The sequence below is a fragment of the Haematobia irritans genome, chromosome 3 (genome assembly GCF_050003625.1).
Source record: "Haematobia irritans isolate KBUSLIRL chromosome 3, ASM5000362v1, whole genome shotgun sequence".
Taxonomy (NCBI): Eukaryota; Metazoa; Arthropoda; class Insecta; order Diptera; family Muscidae; genus Haematobia; species Haematobia irritans.
This window is the reverse complement of record NC_134399.1, coordinates 225,974,282-225,999,767: the sequence shown is the minus strand read 5'-3', so window position 1 is coordinate 225,999,767 and position 25,486 is coordinate 225,974,282. Positions and strand designations below refer to the sequence as shown.

The 25,486-nt window shown below is 31.4% G+C and overlaps 3 protein-coding genes across 3 annotated transcripts in view; 1 reads left to right on the top strand and 2 right to left on the bottom strand.

Annotated features, from left to right (window-relative positions):
- Window positions 1-25,486, bottom strand: part of ric8a (ric8 guanine nucleotide exchange factor A) — a 469,139-nt gene that overhangs the window by 335,617 nt on the left and 108,036 nt on the right. The window lies entirely within an intron of this gene.
- Window positions 1-25,486, bottom strand: part of kirre (kin of irre) — a 139,343-nt gene that overhangs the window by 80,427 nt on the left and 33,430 nt on the right. The gene's annotated exons all lie outside the window — the stretch shown is intronic.
- Window positions 12,062-12,589, top strand: LOC142231473 (uncharacterized). The gene has a single exon (XM_075302082.1). The coding sequence runs from the start codon at window positions 12,062-12,064 to the stop codon at window positions 12,587-12,589; it is 528 nt and encodes a 175-aa protein (XP_075158197.1).

Genomic DNA, 25,486 nt, shown 5'->3' with positions numbered 1-25,486 from the left:
TTTCAGGCGAAATAATTGTGTCGTTAAAAACACTACGGTATAAGAATGATAAAGTGTCCAACATTGTAGTATTAGATGAATAAGTTCGCTTCGTTTTTAAGGCACCGATCGCTTCCATAATCTTATAGGGATCCGAAAGCAACATTTACACAAACTATTGCTCAACAAAGGGAATTAATTAAAAAGCAGCAAATCATAGCAAAAATGATGGCAAATAAATTGAAAAAGGTATGGCATTAAGTAAAACAACAATATAGTGCTACAAAATTGCTAACGTTTAAAAAAAGTGTCAAATTTGCCACTAAAGTTGCATAAAAGCACTACTACTCTGTTATCATTATCATCAAGTGGCACCAAAAGGATCACACACTTTAGACAAGTGGCAGTAACGAAAATTTTAAATCGTTTATAATTATAACTGAATAAACCTAATAAAAAAAATTATCTCCATTTCAACGCAAACTAATCTTTGAAATTAACCATTCAGGCTAGATGCCCTTTTATAGAGAAATTTATGTTGCCTACTTTCAGGCGACACAATTGTGTTCTTAAAAACAGTACAATATGAAAATGATAAAGTGCCTAAAATTTTAGTATTGGATGAATAAGTTCGCTTCAATGTTAAGGCGCCAATCGCATCCATAATCTTATAGGGATCCGAAATCAAAATTTACACAAACTATTTCTCACGAAAGGGAATTCATTAAAAAGTGGCATAAAAATATAAAAAAAAAACAATTAAGTCGTGTGTTAATTATAAACAAGTATATAAATACGGTCGTAAGTTTGGCCAGGCCGAAGCTTATGTAACCTCCACCATTGATTGCGTAGAAACTTCTTCTAAACTGCCAACGAAACTGCTATCCACAATCGATTTACTTGGGTTGCGGTAACGCTTGCCGATGGCAAGGTATCTCAAAACCTCCTAACACCGTCTTCTAAATTATAAGTAAGTCCATACGTGGTATATATTAAATTAAAAAGTCCGATTAAATACGTATATAATTCAGTTTGACAAAATTTTCTATAGAAATAACATTTTAACAAAATTTTCCATAGAAATAAAATTTTGACAAATTTTCTATAGAACTAAAATTTTGATAAAATTTTCTATAGAAATAAAATTTTGCAAATTTTCTATAGAACTAAAATTTTGACAAAATTTTTTATAGAAATAAAGTTTTGACAAAATTTTCGATAGAAATGAAATTTTAACAAAATTTTCTATAAAAATGAAATTTTAACCAAATTTTGTATAGAAATAAAATTTTGACAAAATTTTCTATAGAACTAAAATTTTGACAAAATTTTCTATAGAAATAAAATTTTGGTAGATTATTTTTGGCTCGAGTAGCAACCATGATTATGAACCGATATGGACCAATTTTTGTGTGATTGGGGATCGGCTATATATAACTAAGGGCCGATATGGACCAATGGAATGGTTGTTAGCGCCCGTATTCTAACACCACGTTCAAAATTTCAACCGGATCGGATGAATTTTGCTCCTCCAAGAGGCTCCGCAGGTGAAATCTGGAGACAGGTTTATATGGAGGCTATATATAATTATGGACCGATATGGACCAATTCTGGCACGGTTGTTAGAGGCCATATACTGACACCATATTCCAAATTTCAACAGGATCGGATGGTTTATATGGGGGATATATATAATTATGGACCGATGTGGACCAATTTTTGCACGGTTGTTAGAGACCATATACCAACACTATGTACCAAATTTCAGCCGGATCGGATGAAATTTGCTACTCTTAGAGGCTCCGCAAGCCCAATCTGAGGGTCCGTTTATATGGGGGCTATACGTAAAAATTGACCGATATGGCCCATTTGCAATACCATCCGACGTACATCAATAACAACTACTTGTGCCAATTTTAAGTCGATAGCTTGTTTCGTTCGGAAGTTAGCGTGATTTCAACAGACGGACGGAAGGACGGACATGCTCAGATCGACTCAGAATTTCACCATGACCCAGAATATATATACTTTAGGGGTTTTAGAGCAATATTTGTTATGTGTTACAAACGGAATGACAAAGTTAATATACCCCCTATCCTATGGTGGAGGGTATAAAAATTGTATCTCCATTTCATGGAAAACCAATACTGGAAATTATTATAGAAATATTTTCGTTGTCTATTTTCAGGCGATACAATTGTGCTCTTAAAAACAAAACTCCTTTATGAGAATGAGAAAGTGTTCAAATTGTAGCATTATTGGATGAATAAGTTCGCTTCTATGTTAATGCTCCGGTCAAATCCGAAATCTTATAGGGATATAAAATCGAAATTTATACAAATATTGCTGAAAAAAGGAAAAAGGAAAGGAAAAGTGGCAAAAGATGGCAAACAAAATGAGAAAGTTATGGCGTTTAATGGCACATACAAAAATTGGCACAAAACTGTCAAAGTTTGAAGAAAGTGGCCAATTTACAGTTTTAAATCTACAGTCGACAGTCTACCTATACAATACTGCGTATTTTGTAGCTATAGCTATCGTAGATTTCAGGATGAAATTTACTTTCCAAAACCTAGAATGGAATCACCCATAAATTTGCTCTATTCCATGTTTCTACAATTCGTGGCATGTCTCGCTTTCATCGGCGATTTCTTTGAGTGTAGTTATGCAATAAGGAAATATTTTCTTGAAGATGACACTCTACATATATGTGTATAAATGTCAGTCTGTCTGTTGGTGTGTGGGTGTGTGTGTGAGTTTCCGTATGTGTTTGTTTCATAAGAAGTGAGCTGGTAAATACTATTGGCGGTGACAAATGCTTGTCGTTTTATAAGGATATGAAGAGAAACTGCATAGATTCGCATGGTGAATACAAAATATTGAAAATTTCCTTAAAAAAAGAATGACAGCAAAGAAAATAAAAAAACCCAGAACATTCAAAGGACCTGGAACATTACACCACAGCAATATGTTTGAGGCAAAGCATAGCACTTTAGAAATTTATCAAAAGTATGAAATGGAAAAAATGTCACAATTGTCGCCGCATAAATTCCAAAAAAAAAAAAACAAGAGTGGGAAGGAGTTAAAACAGAACACAGCAGAACAGATCACTTCAATCAGCAAAATAAAAGTGGGTGGAAAAAAATTGGCTGTCCCGGCATGGATGGAATACATAAAAAACAAAGACAAACCCAGTCCGTATAACTTGTTGTGATGATTTTATGTCGCATTTATGTATCAGTAGGGTACGTGTGAAATTTCTAAAATGAAATAAAATGGAACAAAAATAACAGCGGCAGCCACAGAATCATCAAAATTATGCCAATGGGCGTTTTCTGTGAGATATGATGAGACTCATAATAGGGAATGAGGAGTAAACGGAGGTGTACTGGGGACTCTATGGCGATGGTTATTGTTTGTCACTCTTGATTTTGTTTCCTTCTCTCCCTCCATCTCTCTCTCTCTACTCTGAAGTTTCCCGTTTGTGCTGCTGCTTGTTGGTGAAAACTCTGGCGAAAACTGTTTCGCGCTCTATGGGCTCAGGGGGTTATAAAACATTTTATATTTTTATTTGAAATTTATTGATATGGATTTCAAAATTGTTTGCTATGAGGCAATTTTGCGTTTTTTCTCGACATTTATTCAAACGAATTTATTATAGGCATTGTATATTCGCTGCCATGGTACTTTGTGAAATATTTATGACTCTCGCTTATCCCATAGAGAATGCAGACAAAGTACGATTACAAAAATACAGACTCACACACACACACATTGGTAAACGCATGGACGCATATTTAAAGTACATCAACCTTTGTGTGTTGAAATATTTATTTTTTTGTAGTGTTTGTTTGATGTTTTATTTGGGACATCATCACGAATGTCATGCTCATATTGTGGCATGGGTAATAAGGTATTCCCGTCATATTGTCTCTAATGTCCAACCAGCTAATAGCCACAGAATTGCAATCATTTCGAAACTTTTGAAATATGCATTCAAACACAAACGCATACACGCTTACGAATATCCTTCTACTCTTTCAGAGTAATGGTCTTCTATAAACACACTCACACAGACGCACAGAGTGATGCACAGTCTATTATTTACATACGCATAAATGCATCGAGTTCTCTTTCTCTTTTAACGGCTAGATACTCACTCATTAGTGTATGGGTGTGTGTGTGTGTGTACGTGTCTGCGTTTTGTCAGCCTCATAGTCCCAATGCACTTTGGTATATCTCTGTTAAACTTTGTTGAGAATAATTGGTTGTCATTTAAAATTTGTGGTTAAAGGTCCTTTATGTCCCTCCACCACCAACCGTGTCATTCGGTCCATCCATGGTTTTTTGTCCAGCGTTTGCATATTTTAGTTGTGGTTCTTTTTTTGTTGGCTGTCATGAGTTAAATGTCACAAAGAGACACTGGCGAGACAGAGTTTAAATATAGAAAGACACAACGATGTGATTTTTTTAAACAGATTTTTAATTAAATTCGATTTTTTTTAATGCTTCCAGAAAAAATTAATTTATGAGGGATTAAAGAAATAGCAGCATCGCCACCAAACCACCAAAATATTTCCAATTAAAAAGTTGATTGATATGGAAAACGTAATCCATTGACAATTTTTCCTACCATTCAATGGTTAAAAAATAATTCTCATGTTTTCAATTAAAATATTTAATAATCCAAATAATATTTTAATTAAAAAAATATCTCCAATTAAAACTATAATGGGAAATAATTATTTTATCGTTTTGTAATAAGTAAAATATTTTAAATTATTCTCAAATAAATATTTTCTTTGATGGTTTTTTTAGTTAAAAATTTCCAAAATAAAACTATATTTTCATTCAGGGTGTGTTCACATTATTTAAGAGTATATTTTTATAACCCTATTGATATACCGAATATTCCATTGGTTGCGACGGTTGGTAGAATTCTACCAACAATTTTAGATATTTTACTGTTTGGTAGATTGGTGAAATTCTTGATGTTTTGGTAGATTTTGCAAAATACACTTAAAAAATATAAAATTTTGAAAAAAATCTGTAGAAATAAAATTTTGACAACATTTTCTATATAACTAAAATTGTGACAAAATTTTCTATAGTAATAATATCTTGACAAAATTTTCTATAACAATAAAATTTGGACAAAATTTTCTATAGAAATAAAATTGTGACAAAATTTTCTATAGAAATAAAATCTTGACAAAGTTTTCTATAAAATAAAATTGTGACAAAGATTTCTATAGAAATAAAATATTGACAAAATTGTCTAAAGAAATAAAATTTTGACAAAGTTTTCTATAGAAATAAAATTTTGACAAAATTTTCTATAGAAATAAAATTTTGACAAATTTTTCACAGAAATAAAATTTTGACAAAATTTTCCACAGAAATAAAATTTTCCATAGAAATAAAATTTTCTATAGAAATTAAATTCTGATAACATTTTCTATAGAAATAAAATTTTTTCAAAATTGTCCAAAGAAAACAAATTTTGACAAAATTGTCTAAAGAAATAAAATTTTGACAAAGTTTTCTATAGAAATAAATTTTTGACAAAGTTTTCTATAAAAATAAAATTTTGACAAAATTTTCTAAAGAAGTAAACTTTTTACAAAATTTTCTATAGAAATAAAATTTTGACAAAATTCTCTACAGAAATAAAATTTTTACAAATTTTCCACAGAAATAAAATTTTGACAAAATTTTCCGACAGAAATTACATTCTGATAAAATTTTCTATAGAAATTAAATTTTTTCAAAATTGTCTTAAGAAAAAAAAATTTTGACAAAATTGTCTAAAGAAATAAAATTTTGACAAAGTTTTCTATAGAAATAAAATTTTGACAAAGTTTTCTATAGAAATTAAATTTTGATAACGTTTTCTAAAGAAATAAAATTTTGACAAGATTTTCTATGCAAATAAAATTTTGACAAAATTTTCTATAGAAATAAAATTTTGACAAAATTTTCTACAGAAATAAAATTTTGACAAATTTTCTACAGAATTAAAATTTTGACAACATTTTCCATTGAAATAAAATTTTCTATAGAAATAAAATTCTGATAAAATTTTCTATAGAAATTAATTTTTTCAAAATTGTCTGTTTGATGTTTTATTTGGGACATCATTACGAATATCATGCACATATTGTGGCATGGGTAATAAGGTATTACCTTATTACCCATGCCTCTAATGTCCAATCAGCTAATAGCCACAAAAAAAAAAAAATTGACAAAATTTACCATAGGAATAAAATTTTGACAAAATGTTCTATAGAAATAAAATTTTGACAAAATTTTCTATAGAAATAAAATTGTGGTTAAATTTTCTATAGAAATAAATTTTTGACAAAATTTTCTGTATAAATAAAATTTTGACAAAATTGTCTAAAGAAATAAAATTTTGACAAAATATTCTACAACAATAAAATTTTGACAAAATTTCCCATAGAAATAAAATGTTCTATAGAAATAAAATTCTGATAAAATTTTCTATAGAAATTAATTTGTTTTCCAAATTGCCTAAAGAAAAAAAATTTTGACAAAATAAAATTTTGACAAATTTTCTATAGAAATAAAATTTTGACAAAATTTTCTATAGAAATAAAATTTTTACAAAATTTTCTATAGAAATAAACTTTTGACAAAATTTTCTACAGAAATAAAATTTTGACAAAATTTTCTACAGAAATAAAATTTTCTATAGAAAAAAAATGTTGACAAAATTTTCTATTGAAATGAAATTTTAACAAAATTTTCTATAGAAATAAAATGGTTACAAAATTTTCTATAGAAATAAAATTTTGATAAAGTTTTCTATAGAAATACATTTTTTTTAAATCTTGACAAAATTTTCTATAGAAATAAACTTTTGACAAAATTTTCTATAGAAATAAAATTGTGACAAAATTTTCTATAGAAAAAATATTTTGACAAAATTTTCTATTGAAATGAAATTTTAACAAAATTTTCTATAGAAATAAAATTTTGACAAAATTCTCTATAGAAATAAACTTTTGGACAAAATTTTCTATAGAAATAAAATTTTGACAAAATTCTCTATAGAAATAAACTTTTGGACAAAATTTTCTATAGAAATAGGATTTTTCCCTTACACTAAAACACTGTGCAATAAAATGACTAGCCAAGCAACCGCAACCACTTTTCATCAGTAGTGCCGCCAATGTGGTATTTCACTGTTACTATTTCAAACATAAAACAACGTCATCAAATTTGTACACTACTCCTGACAGAGAGTAAGCGTCTGTGTGTGTGTGTGTGTGTTTCACTGTAGTAGAGAGTCATTGAGTTGGTGAGTATGCATAACAGAGTGGAATATGTCAACAAACATTTAGCCTAGATGCAATTCTGCATACTTATATATTTACACACATTCAACACACACACACACCCACTTATATAAAAATTTCTGTATAGATTTGTATGATTGTAAGTATTTACCATATAAGCTTTTGAATCTTTCTAATACATGCAGTGGTGGCATGATTAATACCACTGTGTGCACATCATTAGGGACATCATTAATAGAACTGTGTGTACATAAAACAGCTTAAAAAAATTGTCCATCCTTCATGTCCTATGTCTACACTGAAAAAAAAAAAATTTGTTATTAGTAATGGAATGTTTCTCCTTATAAAGAGAAGAAATAAAGTGCAATGTTTTTTTCTTTATGTTTAACGATTCGCTTCTTTTATAATAATGTAAAAATAAAAAGATGTTCATGTTATCCATTATTATAGGTTAAAATGACAGCCCGATTTATTTCAGGCTCACTTAGACTATTCAGTTCATTGTGATTATAGTCCCCATCCACCAAAAAATATTATAAATTTGAGATAAATTCCCCAAGACTGGCAACACTGTCCGAGTCTTCAAAACACTCAGAAATTTTCGGCTGATTTTTTTTTTTGGTGTTCGGTCGCAATTGTGTCGAAATTTATGTGTAGAAGGAACTTTCGTAGTCTAAATTTTCATTTCAGAGAAAATATATTTTGGCTTTTGTGTGGAAAGAAAAAATCGTTAGATTTGAATGTCATTGTTAAACCGGCAGAATTTGCCCGTAATATCTTCCTTACTGGAATGACCCCAACTGTATGTATGAATAGGAATTCATAGGATCGATAGTCTGGTTATTTGGAATTCCAATGAATTCTGGATATCCTGACAATCCAATATGTGAATGTGTGTACGTAGATATTATAGCACATATTTGTGGTATCCCGTATGTTTTGTGGTCAATAATTAATGATCTATTGCAGTAAAAATAATTTATTTCAATTTTGCGAGTAGCATACTTTTGGCCATAAATGCCTATGTTCACTTACACAATTATAGGCCAGGTATTGAATATGGGCTTTACTGTGCGTGTTTGTGTGTGCATGCGAGTGTAGATATGCGAATCAAGGAATTTATTGGTGGATTGTTGTTGTTGTTGTATAACAATTATTGGGCATGTAAAATGTTCATGTTCGCACACAAGAGCATGTACTCACGTATACTCGCTCTCCTCTGTCTACCCAATGAATGAGAGGTGGGTTCGATATGTAAGGACGGAAGTTTAAAATTACGAGGGTATGCATGTGTGTGTGTGTGAATGGAAACCTTTGAATTTGCATACAACTTGAAACTTGTAGAAAGGTTTAATTTTTATTCCCACTCTCTCTCTCTCTTTCTACCTCTCGCGTTCTAACAACTAGAGGTCTCGTAAACTCTACGCTCTCATTTACATGCAGACACTACACACACATGCATACATAATCAAATATTCCACTTCCCTTTTGAGTTCAATGCTTTGTGTTCAACAAATTGTTGTATTATTACCAAATGCTGCTGCAGTTGTTGTTGTTGTTGTAGTTGCTGATATTATTCAAGTGTTCAATTGCTTGGTTTTGTTTTTGTTGTTGCTTTTGTTATTGTTGTGTTTAATGTTCATGTCCATGGTTGAGTTGGTTGGCATTCAGTTGCTGGCTATTGACGATAATGTGTTGCCATTGTTTAATATCAAAAATTTCCGCTGTATACATGTGCGTGTATGTGTATGTGTGTGTGCATACGCATAAATGTCCCTTTGGGGGGAGTGAGAATATCTCTACGTGGGTGTGTGTGTGTGTGGTGCGTGCACAATTGAGTGTATTGGCAATTGTGTGGGTTTCATTTGCTGCTGTTGATTTTTCATAAGCGAATTTTTCCAATATTCCACCACACATAAAATGCCTATGAAATATTTGTGGCGATCGTAATGAAAGGTGCCACAATAGGAAAATTTATATGTGATGACCAGGCAAACCGACTCATATCCAATTGCCTTGTCAATGCGACTATATGGTACACTTTCATATATACTCTCGTCATACGAATACAGGGTGTCCCACTGTATGTATTTATGTAGTGAGCCATTGCCACTTTGCTCCGGTGGTATGTGTGTCAACAACTCTTCCTTTTCGCAGTGCGGCAAGTAATTAATAAAAGTTGCAATCGAAATAAATTAAGTTGAACGTTTTGTTTCGTTATGTGGTATTTTCTGCTCAATTCTTTTCCTTCATTTTTTGTTTGACGCTGTTGCTGTTCAAAGTTTTCCGGCTTGAGTTGTGTGGTGAGCTTTAAAAGCCCCAATCGAATGCCTCAAGCGTCAAATAACGATTGTGGCTATTCAGCCATTTGCTGGCAGCAAAATTTGTTTTTACAGTTATTGAGGAAATGTGAATGTGGTAAAGGATATTGACATGGGTGAAATGTATATTTTGTGTGTGTGTTTGTGTGAGTGCATTCACAGTTTTGTTTTTTTTTTTTCAATTTTTATCGATTGAGGACTCACATAAAATTGCGGTTTAATGAATTGTCATAATTTTTATGGATTTCTTTATAACATTAATTTACAAGAAAATTACCAGTCATTTGGGGTTAAAGTGCGAGGTTTTGGGAACTATGCACGGCTTGTTTTGGACAATTGGTATTATTTCATAATTATGGAATGAAAAAAAAAATCGATTTTAAAAATATTGTGAAACCTGTCAAAAGGGTATACCCATGGATGCCAAAATTTTGTCCACATTTGGGAGGTGTCCATGAGACATTAATTTTAATGCATTTAAATAGGTAATGTCTCATGACAATTGTCCACTAATGAGTGTCCAAATTTGAGAATTCCGAGTTCTTGTGAAAGACCTAATAAATGTAATATTTCATAGCTAAAATACATTCACATATTGTGTTCGAATCACGAATATTTGGAACATATCTCCTTGTTTTGGATAAAAATCTATAATGATTTAATGATGTGCGTGTGGCTAATGTAGCTCTCCTATATGCGAACAAAAACGTAATTCTTTCTTCTAAAACGAAATTTGGGTCGGTTACTGATATTAACATGTTTGTGGGTGGAATGATTTCCATTGAATTGATTGTAGACAAAATACGGTTTTTCTTTATATATACATATATCTTTTCGATACATGAACGGGAAGAGTGAGAGGACTTCTATTGACCAGGTTTTATGACCATAACTCAAGGGAGGTTTTCTGGGTCCCCACACTCAAAAAAAAGTGAACTCACTATTTCACTAAAGCCAATTTAACTATATTTTAGTTCATATTATTATTATATTTGGAGAAAGTTTCATTTACTCTAATAATTTTTTGCGTGCGTTAGTTAAATGAACTAAAAGACGGGAAAAAATATACACAAATGAAGTAAAAAGTTTTACTAAATTCCTACTTCTCACAAAATAGTTCATTATTTCTTTAAATTTGTAAATTTTACTACAACAGCGTCCATCATGAACTTCGTATGTCACTAAAGACATTCTTGCAATTTTGAACTCCAATTTTTTCCTTCAAACTGCAAAATTTTCTTTAAAAAGTGAAAAAAATTATTTATGTCTAATAAATTTTCTTGAATTTGTCGAAAAATATTTACTTATTTTTGTGATATCGGCGTGATGCCAGCGCTTGTAATACTGTTTAGTTAAAAATTTCTAAAACTATTCAAAATTTTCTAAAATTAATCAAAAGTTTTCTTCCTGGTGGGTTCACTGTTTTTTCAGTGCAATAAGTGATTTAATCTTTACATGCAATATAAGCGCCCCATAACTTCAGAGAAAAAAAAAAAACATAAAAATTAATACCGGGGGACATAAGCGTAGTAAGGCCTCTGGGGGAAGGGCTTAGCCCCCTCCGGAAAAAATTAGCCCCCCCCTAGAGTGTGATATATATATTTTTACTGTAGTATAGATAGGGGGGCTATAGCCCCCCCCCTGGTTAAAAATGTCTAGATACGGCAATGCCGGGGACCATATTCTCATTTTCAACGTGTAGCTATGAATACGGAAAAGGGCACCACGCCTTTGTTTGTGCAACTTTGCAGATACTATCCTGAAAGAATAATTTTCTTTTCTGAGGAACGAAATTTTAAACAAATGAAGATTTCTTTTCGCGCTAAAAAAAATTCTTTAAAAGGGATGAAAAGACTAATGTCTAAACCAATGTTTAGACTTATATTTATCTATCGAATTTCCTATTTAATCGAATTTGCATCTGTACTGAATTATTATGAATTATGAATTTGTATCTGAACTAAACTATTATGAACTATTGTTAATGAAAAATCCATGAAGTTGTAATTTAAGATTAATCGATATCCCTAATCGAATTTATTATTGTGAATTATTACTTTCTATCTAAAAGTTTCTTGGCTTGTTAAAGAAGTTGAATTCGGTCTATTCTTCTCTATATCTCGAACGGTGAGCATACCCCCAAATAAACCAATCACACTTCAAAATTGTAACTCCTGTCTTTTTATTTCCAAATCTTTCCCTATCTCTGCGTTGCTAAACTTGATGGTATATTTTCTCATCCACTGAGAATTTATACCACATACTGATCTACCACAATTCTCCTAGTGCCTCCTCCACAATCTGTTATACAGTCCACACACTCTACTCCAGGAATTGGTGTCCACTACTCTCTCTCTCTAATAACAGTTGCCGTCACCAATCCCCCCATAACCCCAACTTTAAACATGGTCCTTCGAACCGGATATGAACCAGTGACCTATGGATCTACAGTCTACAGAAGATAGATTTACATTTGAGCAATTCTCAACTCTTCTTTCTCGAATAGAAGGAGTTTTGAACTCTCGTCCTATTTCGGCTATGTCAGAAGACCCATCTGATCTTACAGCTTTAACACCAGGACATTTTTTGAGAGGTTCTCCACTACTTGCTCTCCCAGAACCCATTTCTCCCAAATTATCTTTGATAAATAAATGGACTAAACTGAAAGCTCTTCATCATCAATTTGCTCTAAGATGGAAAGAAGAGTACTTAAAGACCATGCACAAACGTTATAAATGGAAATCTCCCGTCCCTAACTTAAAAGTAAACGATCTTGTCGTTGTAATCGATGATTTGCTCCCTCCATATGAATGGCTCTTGGGCCGAATTGTAAAAACGTATTGTGGTTCCGACACTAAAGTACGAGTCGCAGATGTTCGAACAGAAACCGGAACTTTGACTCGTCCCATAGCAAAATTATGTTACTTGCCTTTCTCTAACACTTCCGATGAAGCTGAAATACACTAAAGTTTTTTGAAACATTAATAACTTACTAACCCTAGTATCCATTACACTCATTAATAAAAACTCATACATTCCAGATCATCCATATCTCATCAAAAGCGAACTCCCAACGTCTACAAGTGCAAGCTGTGTAACAAATTTCATGCACTTAAGGCTTGCCCTAAATTTTTGAAAATGTCTCCGAAACAGCGCAATATTTGGGTCCTACGAGAGGTGTATTGTGTAAACTGTCTGGCGAGAAGTCACCGATTTAGAGATTGTCGATCTAAAAATATGTGTCGAAAATGCGGAAGACCCCACAACACCTTGCTACACCCAAATTACACTAAATCTAACAACAACACCAACAAAGGACAAGTTAACAAACGTCAAGGCAACGAGACAAATAATAATGATGACATCACCAACAACCAACAGCGTCCAAATCAAAAGGTTATCTCTGAAGCCATTCGAGCTTTGGCTTCAGTTCTATGCTCGTCCCCGAAGTGATCATCTACGGAGGCGGGAGCATGTCTAAACCAATGTTTAGACTTATATTTATCTATCGAATTTCCTATTTAATCGAATTTGCATCTGTACTGAATTATTATGAATTATGAATTTGTATCTGAACTAAACTATTATGAACTATTGTTAATGAAAAATCCATGAAGTTGTAATTTAAGATTAATCGATATCCCTAATCGAATTTATTATTGTGAATTATTACTTTCTATCTAAAAGTTTCTTGGCTTGTTAAAGAAGTTGAATTCGGTCTATTCTTCTCTATATCTCGAACGGTGAGCATACCCCCAAATAAACCAATCACACTTCAAAATTGTAACTCCTGTCTTTTTATTTCCAAATCTTTCCCTATCTCTGCGTTGCTAAACTTGATGGTATATTTTCTCATCCACTGAGAATTTATACCACATACTGATCTACCACAATTCTCCTAGTGCCTCCTCCACAATCTGTTATACAGTCCACACACTCTACTCCAGGAATTGGTGTCCACTACTCTCTCTCTCTAATAACAGTTGCCGTCACCAATCCCCCCATAACCCCAACTTTAAACAACTAAATACAATCGTTGAATCATTTTTCACAAATTTGAGCTTATTGTTTACATTTCAGTTTCCTTTAGATGTACTGACTTCACTTCGTTTTTTTTTCAACCGAAATAGAGTTTTTAATGAGAAATTGTTTTATATTTTTTTTATATAACATATCATTCCATTATCAGAAGCTCCAAAAAGTGAACCTGTGTAAAAGAGACTTTCAAATTTCAGATTTTGCCGGCAAGAGATAAATCACTGTTGCAAACTATTTGCTGTTGATCAAATTTGAGATACGGAACTGATTTTTAATGGAATAAAAAAAAAAGTTTTGGAAAATAAATTCCGTAATTTTTTTAATATTGAAGACTTAATTTTTGGAATTTTTTTTTTGAGAAATTTAATTTTATAGAATTTTTAGTATATTTAAAACTTACTCTTATTTGTACATTTCATGTCGATGTATATGGACATTCTTCCAGTGAACTTACCTAGAAATAAAGAAGAAATTTAGAAAATTAAAAGTTGACAAAATATATGTAAGAGAAGAGCATATTATATTTTTGAGAGAGTGGGAGAGATAGTATAAGACATTCAGAAGAATGCGTAGTGTTTGCAGTATTTTTTTGTAGCTCTTGTCCCCAAATTTGGATACTTTCGTCCCCAAAAATGTCCAGTAAAACCCACACAAAAAACCTTAACCTAAATTTTTAGTAAGTTTTTATGAAAAAAAAAAATAGAAATAGGCTCTGATGTAGAAAATCAGCAATATTATAGAAATTTAAAAACAAGTGAGTAAAGTAGAAAGTCGGGCGGGGCCGACTATATTATACCCTAAACCACCCCTAGTGAATTAGTAAATATAAGCATTTGTGGGGTATCATTGGTATAGGTTTTGGAGAACATAAAGGGGGGTACATGTTTATGGGTGTCTTGTCACAATCTGAGCAGAAATGTCTTATATTAGGAGCTATAGTTTATTTTGCACCAAAAGAGTTAGTATGCCACTAATATTGAGTCCATTATTAAAAAAGAGGAAATCGGTCAATTAGTTGTGGGTAATAAATCCAAATTTCTGCTAATAGGGGAATAGATTTATGTAAGAGCTACATGTAAGTCTAAATACGATCAGCTAGTACATCAACATTTGAAATTTGAATTGTTACCACAGAAGGTCACTTTGTGCAAAATTTGAGTACGATCAGTTAATAAATGAGGCCCCTATGGTCAAAAATAAGGTTATTAGGGGCAAATTTTTCAAAATCGGGCGATACATATATATGGGAGCTATATCTAAATTTGAACCGATTTTGATGAAAATTTTCCCATACAGTTAGTGCTATAGAAGATTATATTTAGCCAGCCTTGGTTACGATCGGTTGATAAATAAGAGTTTTACGGCCAAATTTGTCAAAATCGGGCGATACATATATATGGAAGCAATATCTAAATCTGAACCGATTTCGATGAAATTTCGCAAATACAGTTAGAGCTATAGAACATTACATTTAGCCAACTTTGAGTGCGATCGGTTGATAAATAAGGGTTTTACGGCCAAATTTGACCAAATCGACGATACATATATATGGGAGCTATATCTAAATCTGAACCGATTTCGATTATTTTTGGCACATATTGTCAGTACCATAAAAGATTAGAGTAAGCCAAGTTTGAGTAAGATCGCTTAATAAATAAGGTTTTTATGGCCAAATTTGGGAAAATCGGGCGATACATATATATGGGAGCTATATCTAAATCTGAACCGATTTAGATGAAACTTTGCAGACTTGAAGAACGATGAAAAATTACTTTTTGCAAAATTTGGTGACGATCCGTTTGAAAACAAACGCAACGTGACCCCATTTGTCGAAATCGGGCGATACATATATATGGGAGCTATATCTAAATTTGATCCGATTTCTTCCAAATTCAATAGCGTTCGTCCTTGTTCCCAAAAAACTCCCTGTACCAAATTTCATCAAAATCGGTTAATAATTGCGACCGGAATCCTGTGAACAACAAATACATGGACAGACGGACGGACGGACACCAAGCGCTAGATCGACTCAGGAGGTGATTCTGAGTCGATCGGTATATATTTTATGGGGTCTAAAACCAATATTTCTGGTAGGCACATTTTTCGGCCGATCAAACTTATTATACCCTGACCACTATGTGGTTTAGGGTATAAAAATATAAGAAATTATTATTATACCAGGGTGCAAAGCCGCAATAAGGTCAAGATTTCGAAACACAAAACCAGGAGAGCAGCGATCATTTGAAGGATCGAAAAAGTAATAGGGGAATTCGATCAATATGTATTTTTAAAAGAAAATTTACTTCTAAATATTCCAGTAATAAAATTTGAAAATTTGATCAATACGCTGGTGTACCATCTTCACCATTTCTATATTTATGGGATATATTATCAAAATCAGTTAGGAACTCTATGCTATGGAACAAAAACTACCAAAAGTCGCTTTATTTAAATTAAGTACAAAATACTTTCATATGATTTAATAACGTGATTTATTATACTGAACCGATTAAAAAAATATGCGAATTTCACACCAAATTTCCACCAGCTCAAAAGTCTCACAAGAACCTATCACCAAAAAATCGCTGTTCGAAATTGTGGGCAATTCAGTGAGATCGGATGTGTGTATCAGGGTTGATAAAGTTTATACTTTTATACTTTTTTTGTACTTTTTAATAAAAAAACCTATTGGGGATGGCAAGGAAATAAAATGTTAACTTTTCAAAATTGAGAATAGACAACTTTTCAAAGTGGAAAATAGTCGGCTTTTGTAAACATAGACTTTGCGACTTTTTCTTAATTTGGAAAGTAAAATTTTTACGAAATTTTAGAAATAAAATTTTGACAAATTTTTCTATAGAAATAAAATTTTTGACAAAATTGTGTATAGAAATAAAATTTTGACAAAATTTTTATAAAAAAAATTTTGACAAAATTTTCTATAGACATAAAATTTTTGACAAAATTTTCTATAGACATACAATTTTTGACAAAATTGTCTATAGAAATAAAATTTTGACAAAATTGTCTATAGAAATAAAATTTTGACAAAATTTTCCATAGAAATAAAATTTTGACAAAATTTTCCATAGAAATAAAATTTAGATAAAATTTTCTATACAAATAAAATTTTTGACAAAATTGTCTATAGAAATAAAACGTAGACAAGATTTTCTATAGAAATAAAAGTTTGACAAAATTTTCTATAGAAATAAAAGTTTGACAAAATTTTCTATAGAAATAAAATTTTGACAAAATTTTCTATAGAAGTAAAATTTGAAAAAAATTTTCTATACAAATAAAATTTGGAAAAAATTTTCTATAGAAATAAAATTTGGAAAAAATTTTCTATATAAATAAAAGTTTGACAAAATTTTCTATAGAAATAAAATTTTGACAAAATTGTCTATAGAAATAAAATTTTGACAAAATCTTCTATGGAAATAAAATTTTGACAAAATTTTTATATAAATAAAATTTAGATAAAATTTTCTATACAAATAAAATTTTTGACAAAATTGTCTATAGAAATAAAATTTTGACAAAATTTTCTATAGAAAAAAAATTTTAACAAAATTTTCTATAGAACTAAAATTTTAACAAAATTTTCTATAGAAATACAATTTAGACAAAATTTTCTATAGAAATATAATGTAAACAAAATTTTCTATATAAATAAAATTTTCAAAAACATTTCTATAGAAATAAAATTTTGACAACATTTTCTATAGAAATAAAAGTTTGTCTAAATTTTCTATAGAAATAAATTTTTGACAAAATCTTCTATAGAAAAAAATGTTGACAAGATTTTCTATAGAAATAAAAGTTTGACAAAATTTTCTATAGAAATAAAATTTTGACAAAATTTTCTATAGAAATAAAATTTAGACACAATTTTCTATAGAAATAAAATTTTGACAAAATTTTCTATAGAAATAAAATTTAGACACAATTTTCTATAGAAATAAAATTTTTGACAAAATTGTCTAAAGAAATAAAATTTAGACAAAATTTTCTATAGACATAAAATTTTTGACAAAATTGTCTATTAAAATAAAATTTAGACACAATTTTCTATAGAAATACAATTTTGACAAAATTTTCCATAGAAATAAAATTTTCTATAGATATACAATTTTCACAAAATTTTCTATAGAAATAGGAAATAAAAAGTTATCCTTTCAATTTTTTTTTTCAAAATGGAAAATAGTCGACTTTTGTAAACATAGACTTTGCGACTTTTTCCTAATTTGGAAAGTAAAATTTTTACGAAATTTTCTATAGAAATAAAATTTTGACAAAATTTTCCATATCACTAATAGAAAAAAATACGTTCCATAGTCGTGAATGGATGGTGACAAAAAGAAACGGAAACGTTCACAAAAAATCAAAACAGAATGTTTACAATTTCGTCCACGGGCGTTCACGATTTCATGAACGGCATTCGTTTTTCTTTGACTATAAAAAGTCTTAAAATAATCGTTAGACGTTATTATGGCAACTCCCTCGGTGGTGCAATGTGCTAAGGCGACTGTTAACGCGTATGGTGCAGAGAACACAGGTTCGAGTCACGGTAGCGGAAATTTGTTTTAATTTTGTTTATAAATTCGTAACCATAACGTTTTCAGATCGTGAACGCTGGTTGTTATTTTGACAACGCATGGTGTCATTTTATCGTTGTCAGATTGACACCGCCTGTTCTCCGTTTGACACCACATGTGTGTTGATTCACTTTCATGAACGAATCGTTTTGAAATGTGCACACCGTGCATGATTTTTTCTATGAGTGTAGAAATAAAATTCTCTATAGAAATAAACTGTTGACAAAATAAGAAGAAATAAAATTTTGACAAAATTTTTTATAGAAATAAAATTTTGACAAAATTTTCCATAGATATAAAACTTTATATAGATATAAAATTTTGAAAAATTTTTTTTCAAAACTTAAAAAAAACAATCACTCTTTTACTTAATTTGCTACCTAATTTATAATTAATTATTATTCGAGCTTTATGGACAAAGAAGATGAAGCAACTTGATCAATTGAGTCATTAACATTAATTTTCCACAGTCTTTGGTATATATCTGGCTGGGATATATAATTCAATTTGGGGCCTATATGCTAACTCTTAATAGAGAAAACATATTGCACTGTTTTTCGACTTTTGAAGTTCTGTTAAATTTTCAATATAAAAAATGTAGCTACATTACATTCCCCTTGAATTTAAATTAATGTTTTTTTCTTACAGTTCGATTAGCTGATTTTTGTCACTACACAACCAGAAAAGAAAATCTAGGTAAGTTTTAGAAATTGTTTATCGAACATAATTATCTATTTTTTTCCTCATTAAGAAAATTTCGCATTTCGAAGAAGAAAGATGGAGTTAGAATTTACAAAAATGTCCTTAGCGCCAATGAACTAAAATAAGATTATAAATTTTATTTTTGATTCGACTTTTTCTAACAACAACAACATATGCCTAAAATAAAATTAAATTGTTGCCTTATTTTGTCTTTGTATAAGAAATATTTTCTTTATAAAAAAAAAACAAAAACTTTTTTTACTACACAATTTAGTAATTTTTAATTATATTATTCTTTTGTAATTACTTTAACTCAACCATTATTGAGTTTGATTTTCTTACAACATTTGTCACATCCATTTTTATACCCACCACCATAAAATGGTGACGGGGGTATAATAAGTTTGTCATTCCGTTTGTAACACATCGAAATATCGATTTCCGACTATATAAAGTATATATATTCTTGATCAGGGAGGAATTCTAAGACGATATAACGATGTCCGTCTGTCCGTCTGTCTGTCTGTATGTCTGTCTGTCTGTCTGTCTGTCTGTCTGTTGTAATCACGCTACAGTCTTCAATAATGAAGCAATCGTGCTGAAATTTTGCACAAACTCGTCTTTTGTCTGCAGGCAGGTCAAGTTCGAAGATGGGCTATATCGGTCCAGGTTTTGATATAGTCCCCATATAAACCGACCTCCCGATTTGGGGTCTTGGGCTTATAGAAACCGCAGTTTTTATTCAATTTACCTGAAATTGGAAATCTAGAGGTATTGTAGGACCACAAATACGTGTGCCAAAAATGGTGAGTATCGGTCCATGTTTTGGTATAGCCCCCATATAGACCGATCTCCCGATTTTACTTCTTGGGCTTATAGAAACCGCAGTTTTTATTCAATTTATCTGAAATTGGAAATCTAAAGGTGTTGTAGGACCACAAATACGTGTGCCAAAAATTGTGAGTATCGGTCCATATTTTGGTATAGCTCCTATATAGGCCGATCTCCCGATTTTACTTCTTGGGCTTATAGAAACCGCAGTTTTTATTCAATTTACCTGAAATTGGACATCTAGAGGTATTGTAGGACCACAAATACGTGTGCCAAAAATTGTGAGTATCGGTCCATGTTTTGGTATGGTCCCCATATAAAACGACCTCCCGATTTGGGGTTTTGGGCTTATAGAAACCGTAGTTTTTATCTAATTTGTCTGAAATTGGAAATCTAGAGGTATTTTAGGACCATAAAGAGGTGTGCACAAAATGGTGGGTATCGGTCCATATTTTGGTATAGCCCCCATATAGACCGATTTCCCGATTTTACTTCTTGGGCTTCTAGAATCCGAAGTTGTTATCCTATTTGCCTGAAATTGGAAATCTAGAGGTATTTTCGGGTCATAAAGAGGTGTGCCGAAAACGGTGAGTATCGGTCCATATTTTAGTATAGCCCCCATAAGAACTCCTTGAGTTTCTAGAAACCGTAGTTTTTATCTGATTTGCCTGAAATTGTAAATATTCTGGTATTTTAGGCTCACAAAAACGTGTTTCGGATTAAGTTTTTATCGGTCCATTTGGTAATGCCTCCATATAGACCGACTTCACTTCTTGAGGGTTAGAAGGAGCACTGATCATGAAAATTGCTTAAAACTCAATGTAAAATTTCCAGATTTTACTTCTACAGATTTAAGATTTAAAATCAATAACGTCTTGATTTATAATTTTCTTGCACACTTACAAGAGATGTTAATGATTCCTCTAAAACTCAAACAAAAATGGTTCTTATAAATCCAGAATCTGATATAGTCCTCATAGGTGAAATCTTTAAATTTATCTTCGGGAAGTGTTCTCAAGCCCTCCTAAAATTTCAAAGGAAACCCTAATATTTGATTAATGGTGGTGGGTATTTAAGATTCGGCCTGGCCGAACTTACTGCTGTATATACTTGTTCGTATTGACCCGGGCATGATGACCCCTTCATGCAAATGACAAATTATTTGTAATTTGACAAAGCTCATTAAATTCAAAATAGGTGGACAGAAAAAATAGAAAAACAAAAACGAAAACATCTTGCTGTAATAGCAATAAAAATCACCAACAATAACAAAGACATACGAAATGTCAAATTGAAAAAGTCTTTCGTTGAATATTTAAATGGATAACGAATAATGACAACATCAATGGCATAAACAAAATAGGGGGCGTATCACATAGAAGGAAGGATAGACAGACGGAGGGACGGACTGGGACAGACAGGCATCAAGTAAGCAATCAAAATGATAAACTCGACCATGTAATTGACATTTACATACTCATTTACAATTTATAAATGTGTGGGCCACAAAAATAAATGGACATATATAGTTTGGAATTACAATGAGTCTCGAAATAAAGTATATAAAAATGTAATAAAAATATTTCAATATTTCATAAAGAATTTGTTATTTTTTTTTATAATTAAAGAGCCCAATATATAGCTTAAATACCTTAGATCTGCTAATATTATATTCGTTTAATTGTTATTTTGCTTTTTTTGGACGTCCATTGTATATCCCTCTAATCACCGAGAAATTCTCAAAGGAGGTCATTCGTTTGAAATATTAAACTAATTATCTGCTACTACTTCTGTCTTCTTCTAACTTTTGACTCTTCTGCTGGTCGCTGCTGGTAATAGTTCTGGTCCTTTGCATGGTTGCCCAAGGTGATTTGCTCCTTCTACTCTATGGATTTGGCCAAGTGGTTGGGGGTCAATTAAAATCTATTTGGGCAACTTTAATCGTTACTAACGATAAACCGATTCTTTTATATTTTTAGGATCCTCAAACTGATTGTTTGTTGCCTCCTTGTACGTGGATTATTATCGCACTAATTACCAAAAGCATATCTCTTTCTTCAAGGATAAATGACCCTTATTTTATTTTGCCTTTTTTTGTTTCAGTAGAACAAAGCAAAAAAAAAAAGGACAGACGAAAACAAAAATAAAGGACCAAGATTCGAAGAAAGATTTCTGAAGAAAAAAATATTTAAAAGAACTTGCTCCTTCCGTTTTGTTTTTTTGTTTTGCTCATACAACAAAAGAAATGTGAGCATGTTTTAGTCGAATCCTGCCAGTAGTGAAGAATATTGCGGGTATAATATTCACTGTTGTAGTGCTGATGGTGATGGTAAAGTAAAGGGTGATTCTTTTGAGGTTAGGATTTTCATGCATTAGTATTTGACAGATCACGTGGGATTTCAGACATGGTGTCAAAGAGAAAGATGCTCAGTATGCTTTGACATTTCATCATGAATAGACTTACGATCTGCCACAACGTCGAATTTTCAGTGAATGGGCCCTAGAAAAGTTGGCAGAAAATCCGCTTTTTTATCGACAAATTTTGTTCAGCGATAAGGCTCATTTCTGGTTGAATGGCTACGTAAATAAGCAAAATTGCCGCATTTGGAGTGAAGAGCAACCAGAAGCCGTTCAAGAACTGCCCATGCATCCCGAAAAATGCACTGTTTGGTGTGGTTTGTACGCTGGTGGAATCATTGGACCGTATTTTTTCAAAGATGCTGTTGGACGCAACGTTACGGTGAATGGCGATCGCTATCGTTCGATGCTAACAAACTTTTTGTTGCCAAAAATGGAAGAACTGAACTTGGTTGACATGTGGTTTCAACAAGATGGCGCTACATGCCACACAGCTCGCGATTCTATGGCCATTTTGAGGGAAAACTTCGGAGAACAATTCATCTCAAGAAATGGACCGGTAAGTTGGCCACCAAGATCATGCGATTTGACGCCTTTAGACTATTTTTTGTGGGGCTACGTCAAGTCTAAAGTCTACAGAAATAAGCCAGCAACTATTCCAGCTTTGGAAGACAACATTTCCGAAGAAATTCGGGCTATTCCGGCCGAAATGCTCGAAAAAGTTGCCCAAAATTGGACTTTCCGAATGGACCACCTAAGACGCAGCCGCGGTCAACATTTAAATGAAATTATCTTCAAAAAGTAAATGTCATGGACCAATCTAACGTTTCAAATAAAGAACCGATGAGATTTTGCAAATTTTATGCGTTTTTTTAAAAAAAAAGTTATCAAGCTCTTAACAAATCACCCTTTAGTTGTTGGCTTTTGAACTCAGCCTTGGGTTGATTTCTTCTTGGAGAAGATATGAAGAGCTAGCGCTCTCCTCCTTCCCCATGGTGTAAAGGCCTGCTTTATGATAGAGGCTTAAGATAATAAGTAACTTAAGATAAAGTTTTGTTGCCTTTTTCTTTAACATGCTATTCATATGAAAGTCTGAACTGAAGCTAGACTCTTAAGTGTGCCAAGGATCCCCAGGAAAAAAAGGGGTTTGAAAAAGAAAAAAATCTTTTTCATACTTTTTGGGAAATTAACGCAAACGCAAACACATACACATATACACAGCCAAAGTAAAGGTCATTTGTAAAGCCATAAAATATAGAAAAAAAAACCAACAGGCAAAGACAAATTTCCATTAGTTTTTAGCCTGAACTACTGCTCTACGAAGTGATAACACCATTACCAGCCATAATTTTGTTACTCCATTTTTTTGATTTTCTATTCCATGAAAAAAAAAACATCCAAAAGGATAGCAGTTGAAAAACAACAACATAAAATGGTAGTCAGTGTTGTTGTTGTTTGGTATTTGATAAACAAAATTTTCTATAGCCTTAGGAAATAAATTAAATTTTCCGTTTAAATTGATAGAGTGGATAGATCAACAATATATGCAAAAAAGTCTCCCACTCTCTCTCTCTCTCTCTCTCTCTCTCATACAGACTAAAGCAGCCAAATACCAACAGTAATACCACAGTTACTCGTTTCATTTATGCCTTTATAAATAAACACAATTTAAACCTAAACTCACTCACTCACTCACAGCATCATAAACAGAAGGGAGTCATGGCAGCAGTAGCAGACAACAAAAAAAAAAAAGGAGAGAAGAGACAAATTTTATTATGGGTGTCTACAAAACGAGCAAAACCATAAAATTCGATAACAACTGTTTCCGCTTGAGACGATGAAAAATATTCTGTTGTGAAAACACTTTCGAGTCACTTGCATATGGATTTACACTTTTTTGAGGTTTATGTTTTCAATTTTTGTTTGGCTAAACTTTTATGATGTAGATGGAAAAAAATTTTTAAACACATGTTTGCCCGATGAAAAACATGATGTTTGAAATGGCCATAAATTTAAGTAATTTTCTATGATTAAATTTTAAAAATAGATAAATTTATTAATGTGACATATTTCCAAACGGGGGAAAATCTTCCTTTTTTCATTCGTATAATTAATGTTGTTGGACATGTTAGTTGATAAAAATCCCTTTTAAATCTTTATTGATGTATATGGAGATTAAAGAAATTTATGAGTTAAATAAAAAAGGGGGAAAGGTACATGATTGGGGAAAGAGATTTTAATTAAAATTTTATTAAATATAATTTTTCTTTAGAGAGAGTATTAAAAATTACAAGTCATAAAACTGGGATATAATATAGTGTAGACGGCGGAATTATTTTGGTGTGATGATTTTAATATTTTAGTTTTTAACAAAACAGAAATTATCATAAAATTCACCCGTTGCACTGAATTTTCATCACTTCTTTAGGTGTGACCAGAATTCAATGTTTCGGGTGTAATTTAAAAAAATCTGTGATATTTTGTCAAATAAATATTTTTTTAAAATTTTTTGCAATTTTTAATGGATTCTAACGCTTGTCAGAAACATATTTTCAAAAATTCACAATTTTTTCAGATTGGATTTAGCATTTTTTTCGAGAAAATTTAAATGAATTGTACCATTTTATGAATTCTTACTCTGTTTTTAACCTATTTCAAACAAAAAAAGTTAAAATTATCCATTAAAAGTATGAAAAAACCAAGTTATTAAACATTGAATTAAAAGAACTTCCTGGGTAGTTAAAATAAAGAACATCATTGGAGTGCATCTTCTGGAAGTGCTTTTAAAGTTGTGCCTTTGGAAGAACTTCCAAATGTTTTTGCTGGGACATTTTTCTTAATCCAAAATTCAGAACAAAATGATCACATTTATAAAGAATGTAATTAAAATATCATGGATGTTGTTATTACATTAAAAGAGAACTTAAAAGTTGCTTACTACAATGAGTAATTGCAAGAGAGAGAGAGAGAGAGAGAGTTCAATGGAGTGGACATATTAAACAAAGCATCGTCTTCTTCTTCTAAACTCTCTGATTTAGGTTGCCCAGGTAATTACAAGAGAGAGAGTTCAAAGGAGGGGAACATATTAAACAAATTATCGATTCCAACTTCTTCTAAACTCTCTGATTTAGGTTGGCCAAGGTGTATTTCTCCTCTAATTTGAGTAGTTTTGCCAACCAATAACCAGTGTAGCCAACTAATCAGTAGCAAAAATAGCTAGATCAAACTAAATTTATAGCAGATACTGATGTTGGCCATTTTGATACTATATAGTGACAAAACAAAGCATTTCATAAATAAATTGAGTCTTGTGCAATAAGAAGTAGAGTAGAGA

What these genes read in the sequence shown, in the direction of transcription:
- LOC142231473 (XM_075302082.1), top strand. Translation starts at nt 12,062, where the DNA reads ATGGATCTACAGTCTACAGAAGATAGATTTACATTTGAGCAATTCTCA.